The 14,974-nt window shown below is 35.4% G+C and overlaps 2 protein-coding genes across 3 annotated transcripts; one reads left to right on the top strand and one right to left on the bottom strand.

Moving 5' to 3' along the window:
* Window positions 1-803: 803 nt before the first annotated feature.
* On the bottom strand, window positions 804-6,450 carry xrcc6 (X-ray repair complementing defective repair in Chinese hamster cells 6). Of its 2 annotated transcripts, none has more exons than XM_051125015.1 (12): window positions 6,227-6,450; window positions 5,980-6,092; window positions 5,730-5,871; window positions 5,402-5,653; window positions 5,134-5,320; window positions 3,082-3,268; window positions 2,802-2,974; window positions 2,540-2,697; window positions 2,303-2,432; window positions 2,119-2,219; window positions 1,916-2,032; window positions 804-1,195 (listed from the first exon to the last, which is right to left on the bottom strand). In XM_051125015.1, exons 1-12 carry the CDS (start codon window positions 6,294-6,296, stop codon window positions 996-998), a joined length of 1,830 nt encoding a protein of 609 aa, XP_050980972.1. In that variant the 5' UTR covers window positions 6,297-6,450; the 3' UTR covers window positions 804-995. The 2 variants fall into 2 exon arrangements, with proteins under 2 accessions (XP_050980972.1, XP_050980973.1); XM_051125016.1 differs by having other exon boundaries at window positions 3,157-3,268.
* A 3,356-nt stretch (window positions 6,451-9,806) lies between these two features.
* On the top strand, window positions 9,807-14,717 carry desi1b (desumoylating isopeptidase 1b). The gene is made up of 6 exons (XM_051125052.1): window positions 9,807-10,316; window positions 10,476-10,497; window positions 10,687-10,756; window positions 10,896-11,005; window positions 12,750-12,872; window positions 12,967-14,717. The coding sequence occupies exons 1-6, from the start codon at window positions 10,229-10,231 to the stop codon at window positions 13,055-13,057; spliced, it is 504 nt and encodes a 167-aa protein (XP_050981009.1). The 5' UTR covers window positions 9,807-10,228; the 3' UTR covers window positions 13,058-14,717.
* Window positions 14,718-14,974: the final 257 nt, after the last annotated feature.

Here is a 14,974-nt window from a genome sequence, read left to right as displayed (position 1 = left end):
AGCTCAATGCACTCAGCATTCAGAACCTCAGACTGGGCAGAAGGTTTACCTTCCAACAGGACAATGACCCTAAGCACACAGCAAGAGTGGCTTATAGACAACTCTGTGAATGTTCTTGAGTGGTCCAGCCAGAGCCTGGGCTTGAACCCAATCAAACATTTCTGGAGAAACCTGAAAATGTCTGCTAGCCCACAACCAAGCTGACAGAGCTTGAGAGGTGAAGAGGTGAATTGAAGAATGACAGATAATTGCCAAATGCTGATGTGCAAAGCTTGTCGCCTCATACCCAAAAAGACTTGAGGCTGTAAAGGTGCTTCAGTTAAGTACTGAGTTAAGGGTATAAATACTTATCAAATGTACTTATTTCAGATTTTTTATTTTTAATAAAATTGTGACAATTCTGTTTTTGCTTTGTCATAATGGTGTATGGAGTGTAGATTGATGTGGGAAAATAAGTCATTTAAAGCAGTTCAACAAAAGGCTGCAACATCACAAAGGGTGAACAAAAAAAATGAAGGGGTGTGAATAATTTCGCAAGGCACTATACATTCAGGATGGGCATTCAATTTCGCAGACATGAATATTGTAATCTACACTGTCAACCTTCAAACTAACAAAGGAAAACATTAAAAAAAGTTTCCATAAAAATTCAAGTTTACCCAAAGTGTGTTTCGAGATTCTAGATTAAATTTTTTCCTTTACTGTTCTGTATAAAATCATGCCTGGTGAGGCTTCTAAAAAAATGAAGAATAAAAAGCAAATGTTTAAAGAATAGAAAGCAAATGATGTTCAATGCTACTGTCAAAATTACAAAATTCAAGCTTTTATTATATCCATTATGACAACAGTCACAATGCTGAACAGAATTTTGCTCTAGCTAGGCAAGTTGTGTGTAGAGAATGTAGAAATATTTCTGTATTTATTCTATAAACAAGTATGTAATCAAGGTGTCAAGGTTTTTTCTCCCTCAAATATGGGCAAGGCATTAAGAACTTTTATTTGGAGAACTGCATGGTCAAGGCATCTATTAGTTCCTGTTTCTTGGTTCCAGTTGTACGTATTTTAAACTGCTTGCAGGCATCTTTTAGCACAGGCACTGTGAGTTTTCCCAAGGTGCCATTTGCCACATGGTTTTTCAGGTCTTCCTCAGAGATCTCAATTTTTGGCTTCTTTTCAGCACCACCACCAGATTCAGCTGGGCAAATGGATGAGACAAGTCAAGATTGTTACTGCCTATTTTCAACATTTCTGAATGTAATGGCACTGTTACGAAAATGGGACAGCCAATCTATGTAAATTAGATGTAATTTCCAATGCCTACTGAAACATCCTACTTTGTCTTCACAGTACCCCACAGTATTATTATGAATTATGTATGTTATCAAGACAAAAAAAAGAAGAAAATTTAATAACTCTACATAATTATTTTAAAATTAAAGGGTTAGTTTACCCAAAAATGAAAATTCTGTCATTAATTACTCATCCTCATGTCAGCGGACAGTGAGGAGAAGAACTGTCACAGAACAGTAAAAGTACAGTATAGAGACTGTAACTTCTCTATTATCAGCAGATTTATAAATGATTTTGGTTGGCATGTGCTTTTCAAATGCACATTTTAAGCGACCCAGCACTTGAAATGAAATTCACATGGAGCCTTTAGAGACATAAAAAACACTGGATCGTGGGCTGCTTGCTTATAAACAAACTCAGTGCCACGCTTCATTTTGAAACAAGCTGTGGTCAGGTATCGGCCAACACTGATTTGTTAATTGTGGACCCTGGCTGACACTCTGAGTGTCTGCTGCATAGACCAGTTCAATGGCGCCATTTAAAATCCACTTTAATCTGCTTAAATACAGAAAATTACATCCCTGATTCATGCTTTATATCAAAATAATATCACATGAAATCTCACCAGGTTTGCGTTTAGCCGCAGGCTTCCCTTCTGGGTTATAATCAGGAGGGTAGACTACATCTTTGAACTCTTGAACCAGTGGTCCAAGACGATCATCCATCATTTGTACCTTGGGCACTGAGGGAACATATAGAGTGTGAGACAGCAATAGAACAGCAAAAGAGCAATTATCCATTAAAAACATTTTAGAACATAAGAAATACTTGTTAAGTCTTCAATGGGCTCAGGTGCAAGCATATCCAGAGCCAAAGCCTCCAGGTTCCTGTAGTGTTGTTGTAGCACTGGGTTTTCAAATGAATCACTCCTGTAAAAACATAAGATTTACAGTGCAAATCAGCTAAAACTCCATGCTTGAAAAACTTGTACAACTTGTAGAAAACCACACACCTGTATTTAAAGCGGAGCTTGTGCACAATCTCTTTCATCTTGTCCACTTGCTCATCAGAGGCTGTGGGACCCACGTGAGCATCCACAGTGCGTATGTCATCGGCAAAGGGAAGAAATATCACATGGAAGCCTAAAATACAAAATCCCACAATTTCAATTTCAAAATCAAATAGCCATACAGTTAAAAGTAACATGTTTAGCATAAATGAAAATTGTTCAGTCTTGATTGCAGGTTACCTGGAGGTGTTGCCTGGGTTCGACTCTGATCCAGTTCTTCTCTCTGGGGAACTAGTGCCACAAAGCGAGGTGGAGTGTTACGACGAGGGATGTATCTGCACAATGCAAATACGTTTTTTTCACTGCACTTCAAAAGCAGAGCTGTAAACATACAGGAGCTTCCTAAAAGAAAAATAAAGGACTTACGATGAGCAATGTGAAAATAATCAGTTTCAGTGAACTGAAACAGCTGCTTAGGCTCAAGACATCAACAAATGAAGACCTGCCTGATATTTGCTCTTCCTCAGGGTATATGAAGAGCGCGGGCCGTATATGATGGTGCAGTTTGAGGCGGTCCATGGGCTTAAAACCCATCAGAACCAAACCTGGATCATCAAACTTCTTGATCTCATCCACCTCATCCTTTTCCATCACAATCTGTTTCTTCCCATAAACCTTCATTGAAAATAGTAAATGAAGTATAAAAGGGACACAAACAGCAAGTTACAGTATAGCTTTGTGATAACACTGAGTTTGATTTAAGGTGACAACTAATGTCTTACTTGCGCCCTCTTCATATCGTTTGGCAAAAGTATACCCCCATTATGGGCGTGGAAGTAACGGGTTTTGGTGCGCACCGGTTCATTGGTATCTCTGTAAAGTTTGACGGCAGGAGGTTTGGTGGCAGTCCTGGCCAACACATACACGCCAACTGCCAAATTGACACCTTCTCCAAGAGAGAACGTTAACCTTAAACACAACGAAAAACATATATGGGCCATTCTAGTATTTTCCCCAAAAAATTGTATGTATGCAAACTGTATAATATCCAAGGTACACATTTCTAGCAATTGTGCAGTTAATTCTCATATTGTATTTTCGGAACGTTTTGGAATGTTTGTCCTCTCACCAAATTTGTCACTACCAAAACACGGTAATATTAATTTCATAAGGGTTATATTGACCGATTAAGATTTTGATTACATCTACATTGTAAATATATTTTTTGCTATTTTATTACATTTTTTCAGACGTAAATCAATAACAATTATATTTTAACAATACTTTAGATATAATTTATGAGATTTGTTGTATTTTGAATCACATTTTTTCTTTGTAAAAGGCAAACGATTGATCATACTGATTTCAAAAGTTAAGGCTTCATTAGTTTGAATATACACTGAACCAAAAACATTACATCTTAGTTGATAATTCAGCATATTTTATTTTTGACAAAACATTCCGTGTTTTGGTAGAGACTGCACATTTTTGATAGCAACAGTGATGCTTTGGTAGCAGCCACATCACATTGCAGAATTTTAAGTTGCATACTAAAATACTACTAAAATATACTAAAACCAAAAACTGTACTAAAATTTAGTTTATTTCCACCAAATATGAGGATTAGGTGTTCCCTTTCGTCACTACCGAAACAATGATGACATGTTTCGGTCGTGACTGTTTCGGTAGCGACAATTTTATGGAATAACACCCCCCAAAAAAACAGAGATGCCACTACCAAAACTTCACCAAATGTTTCAGTCGTGACTGTTTTGGTAGTGACAATTTTAGATGCTAAAAGATGCTAATCAGCACATGGTTACCCATCACAGTTCTGAACAGTGGTACATATATAAAAACTAAATGTTATGGAATAACTCCCAAAAAGTGTGCTTAATGGCAGAAAAATGTGTTCAGCAGTGATGTTCCTTAAATCTACACACAAATGTTTCATACTTTTGAACATTTACCTCAAAATGATTGGGCCTATCTACTCCCCATGTAGCTATGAAAGAGAGTGACACAAATATTTGCTGATCATAAATGTAGAGGTGCAGTTAAAATCAGTCTCAGCCAATGGACTAAAACATACACTGTTTCGGCAGTGACGTGAAAATGCGTTACACATTCTTTTTTTACATAAAGTTTCATAATTTACACATAAAATCTAAAATATACATTTTTTTAACTTTTGAAAAGAACCAAAAAGATACTTTTAAAAACAACAACGGAAAAAAATTAAAAATATATTTCAATATCATTTTCACAAGTTGAAATTTAGAGGTTAGGGTTCAGGACAGCCACCTTCCAGTTGAAAGTACCCAATAAATGATGATTTTACATATATTACACTTACTAATATTCTAAATATTACTGTAAGTTTCAATAGATTTTAGTAAATGTGTTTAAATGTGTTTTTTGGTTGTGGGACAGCGGTGTGGACCATTCTGTAGAATAACCCATATAAATCAATGCACTGCATTCTGGAACTATTTTGTTCTATTTTTACATGTGGTCAATCAAAGTGAAACTGCTATAAATACTGCAAAATCCAATGTTAAAAATTAAAATCTATTTAATTAGGGATGCACTGATGTATCAGCCAATAAAAGCATCTGTCTAGATGGACAATTGTTCAAAAACACCTGATAATTAGGGGCCGATTATATCCTGTAAACCACAAGAGGTGGAAAAATGTGTAAAACTCTCAATCAGTGTTTTAACTAGAGCAAGACATCAATAAATAGCTTGTGAACAATGTCACTTAACATTGCATTTACCTCAGGAACATTATCCAGTCTTCCTAGTTGGTTAGTTATGTGCAGTGCATTTACCTGCTTTGAGCTCTTTTCTTTAACTCTTTAGCTCTGACCCTCTTCGTCAAGTCCTCGAGTTTCCTACTGGGCTCAATTTGGAGGCCAAGCTCACTTTCATCTTCTGGAGGGCTTACAATGTCACAGAAGAACAGAGAAACGTCAAAACCTCCCGGCTTTGTAAGGTGCATCAAGTCTATAACCACACCTGAGGAAGAACAGAACATATGTTAAAAAATGTCCATTATTCGTCAGGAAAACTATCTTTTTTTGCTTCTAATCAGCCTACCTGTCTCTTTAAGGTCAGCAGCTTTTGTACGAGCCTGTCTGTCTTTAGCATTGTCTCCTCCGTGAGGGTTATCCCTGCAAGTGAAGATCATCAGGCGCTTGTGTGACAGTCGCAACTTGATGTCACTGTAAAGGTTGGAGCAGCACCACAGAGCCTCTCCGAGGGACGTTTCTCCACTGCCCATGGTCTTTTCAGCCACTTGAGCTCCTTTCTCACCCTGCAGTTTATCAATATCCTGTACACGCTGGGCTCCTGATAAGGGAATCAGTACATGCGATAAATTCGCCATCATATATGCAATCTGAAAAGCACACATTTAGTTACCCACCAGGTGAATCCAAGTCGTGGTAGACGTAGACATGCTTGAAAGAGTTTCTTGGGTTCTTGCTCTGCTCAGTCCCATAGAACACCAAAGCGACCAAGTCTTTGTCACTGCTTATGATCTTACTAGTGTACACACTACGCACACACTAGATGCAAGGGGAAATAATTTATTTTAGATTTGAACAGGACACAAACACAAAAATAGATTCTGAAAATAAAAGATAATGAATTAATAAAATGTTAATTTGACTCACCTGCATAGTCATGTCAAAATTTGAAGGCTCTCCATCCTCACCCTTGACGAACATCTCTTTGGATGCATCAACCAAAAACACCAGACTGTCGCGACCACTGATTTTGTAATCACCTGTTAATTAAAAAGTAATAAGGAATTTATATTTAATTACATCTTAAATTAATGTAAGCAAGTTTAATGGATTACAAATCGTGCAATTTATATCAAAAAGGGCGATTAATGCAGTTCAGGTTAGCTGTGCTAACCTCCAGAATCCTCTTCATCCTCCTCAACCTCGTCGTCTTCGTTTTGATAGTACTCTCTCCACTCCGCCATTATTGTTCGCTTCTTCTAATAACCGTTTTAGGGTTGTTTCACTTAAAGTTGGAAAAAAACCAAACTTTCTTCAATTTAAGATTTGGCACTTTTCTCTTTTCTGCAAGAGAACTTTGTATCCCGATACAACCGCGCATGCATCCAGTCAGTGCGCCACAATTTGACTGACAGCTCCACTAGCGAATCAGAGACGTTTATTGAACGGCAAGAACCAATGGCGAGACAAGAGCGGAGTGACTGGTTAATCCATGAAGGAGGAAGTAAACAAAGGTTTCTGTGAGGCGCGTTAACATTTTAAGTATTTTTTTTAAATCATTTATAATGGTACCCTGTTTTTTTTCTTTTTTTAAATAATAACAATAATAATAATAATATTTGCAATTATAAATTAAGGAGGTTTTTCTAAGTGGCAGTGAACGAATCTTTCATTTCACTCGGATCTTTTCGTTGATTCGATTCACAAGGTTCCCATATAAAGATCTGAACAATTTGTCGACGAATCAAACTGATTTACAGCGATTCTCGAGTAAACCGAGAAACTTGCCTGACTTGTATAAGTATGTGCCATATATAGCTTTATTTAAGTTTTAAAGCATGTTTATGGGATGCTGGAATGTCAGAGACCAGAGCTGGGTAGATTACATACAAATTGTAATCCGTTACTGATTCCAAATTACATGACCAAAATTATGGTTAGTAACATAATCAGTGTTGGGGCTAGTTACTCAAAAAAGTAATATATTACATATTACATATTACTCTCAAAAATAGTAATGCCTTACTTTACTTTATTACTCCCTGGAGAAAGTAACTAGTTATATTACTAGTTATATTACTAGTTACATTTTTTTTCTTAATTACTCTATAATTGCCTGAGATGCATCAGATGGAGGGAGAAGATACAAAGGAGGAGTGTTCTTTAGGGTCTTTATTACGCCAACAACTGGATATGTTTTTGGTCGATCGGATCACAAGTGGACAATGGAGACACAGTCGTTTACATCTGGCGTTTTAATCCATCTCTTCTGTCCACTTTCGACCACTTCTGACCACATTCCTGCATTTACATACATTACAAACTCAACTGACAGGCGTCTCTCCTGTATGACTTCATGTGATTCTCTTCAGACATTAGAACTGTACATGAATTATGAGCTTCTAGAACGTTTGACCTCCTAACTGAAGATCTTTTTTACAAATATAAACAAAAACAGTATAAATAAAAATAGTCTAAACAAAAGAATAGCTGTATTAAGTGCAAACAATAGTGCAGCCATAATCAAAGTAGGCTAGGCTACTCTCTCAATGTTCAAAGTGCAAATAGAGACCAATTTTTTTAAGCCTGATACAGAGCTATAGACAACTACACAACCTATTATAGGATACATACAAATAACAACATATATATGTTATGTAGCCTAATTTGCGCGCACTGTGGAACCGCTCTCTAAAAGCGCGTATTAAAATTGCTTTTGAAGGCGTGTGCGCGTTTAACTTTCGGTTTCGTTTTAAGGATCGTGCGAATTCTCAGCGGCGCTGCGCGTGCTTTCTACAATACGAGACATTAATTTAACAAACGAATTTGAAAGTGAGGGGGACACAAACGGGATTTTGAAAAGTGGATGTGGTCAAAAGTGGACAAGCTGAAAACGTTTTACACCCCTATTTACACCTGTACTTAGCATTGTCCACTTGTGATCAGATCGACGCATCAGAAAACGCATGTTAATACCAGGTGAAACAGGGCCTCTAATTCTTGCACAGTACCTCTCTCTGGTCAGTGTCAGTAATCTCAAATCCAAATCCAAAAAAAAAAAAAAAAAAAGCAGGTGTTCTCAAGTCCAAACTTATTTAATATAATCGCAACATTTTGCCGTCATATAATCGCACAGGCTGACATTGCGATTGCGATACGATTAATTGTGCAGCGCTACTGGGAACCTTCCTCTGAAAAAGAGCTTGCCGTTGTTGACGCTTCCATTTTTCCCCATCTGTCTTTGCGGGTGCCGCTCTGCTGCCGGCTGCCGGGTGTCGACCATTCGGTGATGGTAAATGATACCTCGTGCCAAACCCAGACCAATCACTGTTCCATTCACGCCCCCACCCCTTCCCTTCTGTTCTCTGTGTTGTGTGCCTTGTGTGTGATGAAGGTGCTACTGGCAAATGTAACGCAAGTAACTAGCTCGGGAAAACTGTAATAATATTACCATTTTCAGACGAGTAATGCCTTACACTACTAGTTACTGAAAAAAGTAATATTATTACAGTAACGCGTTACTTTGTAACGCGTTACACCCAACACTGAACATAATCCATTACATTTTAGGTAATATAATCAGACTATTTTTTGATACTTTTAGATTACTTTTAACCTAACTTGTTGTTTTTTACCCTGGTGAAAAAACCAGCATATGCTGGTTAGGTATGTTTTGATGCTGGTTTAAGATGGTCCTTTGCTGGTTTATGCTGGTCCTTAGCTTGTTTATGCTGGTCCTTTGCTGGTTCGTGCTGGTCCTTGACCAGCAACATGACCAGCAAAAACCAGCAAAGGACCAGCTTAAACCAGCATCAAAACATACCTACCAGCATATGCTGTTTTTTTCACCAGGGTAAATAGGATAATATTGTACCATATTGACATAAAAGTACAAAGAGTAAGAAAATATATGCCATATGTTGTTATTAACAACATAATGTGCATTAAACATTATATTATGTCAAGGTTTCCCAACTGAGCTTGTGAAGGAATTGCAGGGGGTTTATGAGCTTAATGAGAAACTAATAATTATTTAAATCTTAAAAAATGTTAAATGAAAATAAATAATTTTAAAGAAAAAAAAATTACTACTCCTGCATGTCATGTGACCATAACCAAGGTTAGAGAACCAATGAACATGCAAAATATGCATTTTAAAATGTCAGGGGTACTTTAATAAAACGTATTAGATGAGAAAAATGTTTTTGAATTTGTGCATTTAAATGTGTCTGAAAAACAAAAGCCTTCCAAATACATGGTTAAATATCCTACAGAGTGATAACAAAATTCAATGTGTTTATCATTAGTTGAAACACATCTTAAAAATTAGTAAAATTAGTAAATTAGTGACCTGAATAATGACTGATCTTTGTGTAAATGTCCACAAAATCTGAAGACTTTCTGAATGTATATAGTTAGGCTATTTTAGAAAGGAAAACTTAAAAGATGGAAAGAGGCAGAATCAGTCATTTTTGAATAATTTATTGCTATTGTGTAAATAATATGTAATCATGTGATCCATAAAAAGTCACTGTAGTCTGATTACGAGTATTTTAAAATGTAATTTAATATAATTACAAGTACATACTGATTATGTAATCCAGGTTACATGAAATCAGTTACAATTCAGATCTGTCGGGGACGATTTAATGAGGTAGGAGTCGCTAAATCGGGATTTTGAACCGGCTTATTGAAATGAACTGTTCAAACGAACCGAATCCCGAACATGACTCCGCTTACCAGTTGATTCTGTGGTGTGTATGATCACCGTCATGCTTGTTTTTTTTTTTTATAAAATTCGCCATCTAGCGTTTTGGAGGATATTACAGATGTTTAGCCGATGTATCTGAACTGCCATTGGTCGGGTCCCCAATGAATAAGCACATTTGTCATAACCGGTATCGAAATATCTTGAGTCACTGTGACGAGGCGGACGTAAACGCTGCGGCGGATTTGTCAACAAACCGTGGTATATTATTATCCTGAAATAATTTAAAACTACAACGAATGCAATACTCGTGTTAATGTTTAATGCGATTATGGAAATGTGAACCAGCAAAACAGTGAAGTCTACATTTCCGAGTTCAATCAGAGCGAGAAACTTAAGCTAATTTTCCGTTTGCTAGCTGTAGAGTTGCGTTTTTGTTTGTAAACACGTTTGTATAAAGTCGTAGCGATGGCTGATGGAAGTTCTTACAATGTGAATTTGTACATTTATGATCTGTCAAAAGGACTGGCCCGTCAGCTGAGTCCCATGATGTTAGGTAAGTTCTGCAGATAGTCGTCTAAATTTGTTCAGAGAAGTTAGTGATGCTTCTAGAATAGAGATGTATTAATTTTACAGAAAAATACCTTTTTAATGTCACCTTTGGAAATATGTAATGGAATTACTGATTGCAATTCTTATATATCTAATTTGACAGGAAAGCAAGTCGAGGGAATATGGTGAGTATTTAAAAATTATTATTATTATTATTGTTGTTATTGTAATAAAAACAGAATTAAATATACAGTGGGGTCCAAAGGGCTGAGACTAGTGAAAATGCTTATATTTTGTATTTGTTTAAATTTATTAAACAACTGAATTTATCATGTCTGTATTTTAATGTATTATTCTTGGATTACTAAATTAAGGCACACCTCTATAGTGATTTATGGGGAAGAGTTTTTCTATGGAGGAGGAGGCATTACAAGCTGCTTTCCGGTAAGAGATGATCAAGGGATATTAATGAGGCATTTGTTTCACAAGATATCTGAAAAGTAAAAGCTTGTCTTAGGTTTGTTAGAGACGTCAAATATGACCTAATAAGCCATCATAATCATGAATTGATGTCATGTTTTAGGGTGGTACTATTCTAGGTATGCCTGATTCCATAGTGGACCTTGGAAACACAGAAGTTCCCCAGGAACTTTTTCAGGAATATCTGTTTTCACTCAGGGAGTCCACTTACAGGTCAGTATCTCTTTCTTTGATTTTTGCATTTAACAGGAAACTGTATATACTCCCAGTCAAAAGTTTTTGAACAGTAAGATTTTTAATATTTTTTAAAGAAGTCTCTTCTGCTCACCAAGCCTGCATTTATATGATCCAAAGTGCAGCAAAAACAGTCAAATTTTGAAATATTTTTACTATTTAAAATATATTTTTCTACTTGAATGCATTTTAAAATGTAATTATTCCTGTGATTTCAAAGCTGAATTTTTAGCGTCATTACTCTAATTACATGATCCTTCAGAAATCATTCTAATATTTGCTGCTCTAAAAATATTTATTATCATTATGTTGAAAGCAGCTGAGTAGAATTTTTTCAGGTTCTCCTTATGAATAAAAAGTTCAGAAGAACAGCATTTATCTGAAACAAAATTCTTTTGTAATGTTATAAATGTCTTTATCATCACTTTTAAAGCATCCTTGCTAAAAAAAGTATTACTTTTGTAACAATTTCTTTCCCAAAAAATAAATACATAATATACTGAAACCAAGCTTTTGAATGGTATAGTTTGTAATGTTACAAAAGCTTTTTATTTCAGATAAATGTCATCAAAGAATCCTGAAAATGGTATTAAATATTGATAATAATAATATTAAAAAATGTTTCTTGAACAAGTCAGCAAATTAGAATGATTTCTGAAGGATCATGTGACGCATCATGTTTAGCTTTGATCACAGGAATAAATTACATTTTAAAGGGGTCATCGGATGCCCATTTTCCACAAGTTGATGTGATTCTTTAGGGTCGTAATGAAAAGTCTATAATATACTTTGGTTAAAAATTCTCAATGGTTGTGTAAATAACACCTTTTTTAACTTGCCAAAATCAGCTCTGCAAAAATCATCCCATTCTGGTTGATGTTGCTTTAAATGTTAATGAGCTCTGCTCGCCCCGCCCCTCTTTTCTTTTTGTGGAGTGACGAGCCTGTTTACTCTAGCTGCATTTAGCCGCTAAACTTGCTAACTACCACATTATTAGGAAAGGCGATAGCAAAGATACATAAAAAGCCCTTATACTCACGTCTTCAGGTGAAGCTGAATCACAAATGATTCGCGCGAACATAGACAAATATATGTAGGTCGGGAGGCGCATTCCATTCACAAATAAACATAATCCACTGCATCTTCAGTGGCTCAGATGTCGGGAGTAAATGACGACCACTATGTTCACCACTATGTTTATTACATCCAGCAACACAACACCTCGATCGCTCAATCTGAGTTATTCTTGTATAACTTACATCCCTGCTCCGGCATAAGACGCTCAAGTCAATCACCTATTGTGGTGTGACGCTACACCAACAGGCATCTGAGAATGCCTTGATTTGAAAAAGGGGATATTATTTTTACAGATTAATTAAAAACCACTGCATGGATTTTTATCATTGTAGGGTAGATTTGTACATACACTGCCAACACACATTAATGTTCAAACATGTAAAAGTGAACTTTGCATTCGATGACCCCATTAAAATATATAATATAATTTTACTGTGTTTGCTGTACTTTGGATCAAATAAATCCAGGCTTGGTGAGCAGTAGAGACTTCTTTAAAAAAAACATTAAAAATCTTACTGTTCAAAAACTTTTGACTGGTAGTGTATTTTCCTAGTTTAACATGCAGAGATGAAGTAGAATATGCAGAAGTGGCACAAAAATGTCAGTTTAAATGTACAAACCTGTACTTAATTCTTTATTTCCACAGACCTGAAAAATACCACCTTTTTGAAAACAACTGTAACACCTTCAGCTCTGAGGTTGCACAGTTTTTAACAGGAACTAAGATTCCCTCATACATCACTGACCTCCCGTCTGAGGTGCTCGCTACGTAAGTTTGCCCTTACAATATTTAAATCAAATGTTGTTGTTGTGCAGAACTGGATTGAATTACACTTCTGAATTACACTTTTCCTTCTCCATAGACCTTTTGGGCAAGCACTCCGTCCTTTTCTCGATTCAGTCACCGTCACTCCAGCAGGGAACAATGGCATGAATGGATATGGCCAGTTGTAAATCTGGCTACATCAGAGAATGTATTATTTAAACAGTCGTGAAGCTTATATATCAGATTTATAATAACAACAGTTTACTTGGGTTTGACCCATTGTATCTATATATGAAAGCAAGTCTTCCAGATTTTATGCTCAGTGCCTTTTCAAACTCAAGTGATGAGTGTCTCAGTCTCTTTTCTTCAGTGACCAGTTTGTCTGTATAGTTGACTTTTTAGTATAGGATTTACTGGTACAAACTACTAGTTGAAACAAAATGTTAACTATTATAACCCCTGTGGATGTTTGCCAAGTCAACCAAATCTGAAATGTATTTTATAAACTACAAAGTAGAATTAGTATTGCTAATGAATTGTTTGCACTAATTGTTAAATACCCGGCCAACTTTTTAAATAGATTGAATGTTCCAAAGCAAATTATATCAGGATTCCCCTCATCGGTCTGTAGGTGTCTCTGTTCTACCTCAACATAATCTGTTACTTCAGATGCTTTAAGAGGAATAGAAGATGAGAATTAGGTTGCTAATTATTCAAATACTGATTAGAAGTGTCATTTAGAGTCCCTTATTTATGTGTAAATTAAACAATTCATGCACCTTTACGGTTTACTGTGCTTGTAAAGTGCTTAACTCATTTTCAGACGTTCTAACTCAATCACTCTTTCCTTAACCAGTCACTTTCTTAGCACTGATTATTGACTCTTTGTGTTGTAAGTTGTTATCTAAACCTTACCTTTGCTCAGAACAACATGTATATCAATCCTAGAGTGCCACAAATATATACTGCAGAGGGTTTAAGGCGATCAATAACTTCACAGTAAGCACAATAACAGTCACACAGATGAAGCTAATGAATGTTTTATAAAATGTGTAGGTGTCACCAGCAATGGACCCAGTAGGAGCGTGGCTTTTCTGTGAAATAGAAATTATTTAACAAGCAGTATAGAATTCATAACTCAGTGGTCTGATTGTAAATGGTCTAAACTCTCTAAAGTCCATAGGACCAGTGTAATCATAACAAACACGTTAGCAATGAGACATATGTATGATTTTAAATCAATTTTTTAAAATGTGCGCACCATTTGTAACTTGAGATTTTATATATGATAAACATTCCTAGTAATCTCACAGTTAGATTTGTTATAGGTTCAGGTTATGCTGATTTATCTATGATGCTGTTGTATTTATTTAGAAATCTTACTTTTCTGCCTCAAATAAAGCTGATTCATGTGTAAATGTGACCCTGGACCACAAAACCAGTCTTAAGTCGCTGGGGTTTATTTGTAGCAATAGCCAAAAATACATTGTAAAAATTATGGATTTTTCTTTTATGGCAAAAATCATTAGGAAATTAAGATCATGTTCCATTAAGATATTTTGTAAAATTCCTACTGTAAATGTATGAAAACTTTTTGATTAGTAATATACATTGTTAAGAACATTATTTGAAGAACTTTAAAGGTGATTTTCTCAATATTTAGATTTTTTTGCACCCTCAGATTTAGTTGTATCTCGGCCAAATATTGTCCTATCCTAACTTATTTATTCAGTTTTCATATGATGTATACATCTCAATTTTGAAAAAATAATGTTTTTGTGATCCAGGGTCACAAATGTGTGTTTAAATGTAATTTTGTTCTAAACAAATAAAGACATTTTGAAAGTGTAAAGATTGTCAGGTTGCATGGCTTAAGTAACAGTGTTATTTTAGTGTCATTGAGATAATATTTACTTTTTTATTAATATTTTGAATTAGTTTTTATTTTTATATTTTCCGTTTAAATTTTTTTCATATTATTTTAAGTTTAAGTTATTCTAACTTAAAAGGAAATTATTTTATAATGTAATGTTTATTTTTTTTAATTTAATGTTTATTTTTATTTAAATTAAAGAAAATGTTTTTCTGTTTTATTTTTACTTTTC

This window comes from Labeo rohita, chromosome 12 (assembly GCF_022985175.1).
Source record: "Labeo rohita strain BAU-BD-2019 chromosome 12, IGBB_LRoh.1.0, whole genome shotgun sequence".
Taxonomy (NCBI): Eukaryota; Metazoa; Chordata; class Actinopteri; order Cypriniformes; family Cyprinidae; genus Labeo; species Labeo rohita.
Note: the sequence above shows the minus strand (reverse complement) of the source record. Positions and strands in the feature narration are given on the sequence as shown.

Excerpts from the sequence above, each read along its gene's own strand:
- desi1b (XM_051125052.1), top strand. The coding sequence starts at position 10,229 with ATGGCTGATGGAAGTTCTTACAATGTGAATTTGTACATTTATGATCTG. Across the intron at positions 10,317-10,475 it reads GCTGAGTCCCATGATGTTAG|GAAAGCAAGTCGAGGGAATA; the intron begins GTAAGTTCTGCA and ends CTAATTTGACAG. Across the intron at positions 12,873-12,966 it reads CCGTCTGAGGTGCTCGCTAC|ACCTTTTGGGCAAGCACTCC; the intron begins GTAAGTTTGCCC and ends CCTTCTCCATAG.
- xrcc6 (XM_051125015.1), bottom strand. The coding sequence starts at position 6,296 with ATGGCGGAGTGGAGAGAGTACTATCAAAACGAAGACGACGAGGTTGAG. Across the intron at positions 6,093-6,226 it reads GGATGAAGAGGATTCTGGAG|GTGATTACAAAATCAGTGGT; the intron begins GTTAGCACAGCT and ends TTTAATTAACAG. Across the intron at positions 5,321-5,401 it reads TGCTGACCTTAAAGAGACAG|GTGTGGTTATAGACTTGATG; the intron begins GTAGGCTGATTA and ends GTTCTTCCTCAG.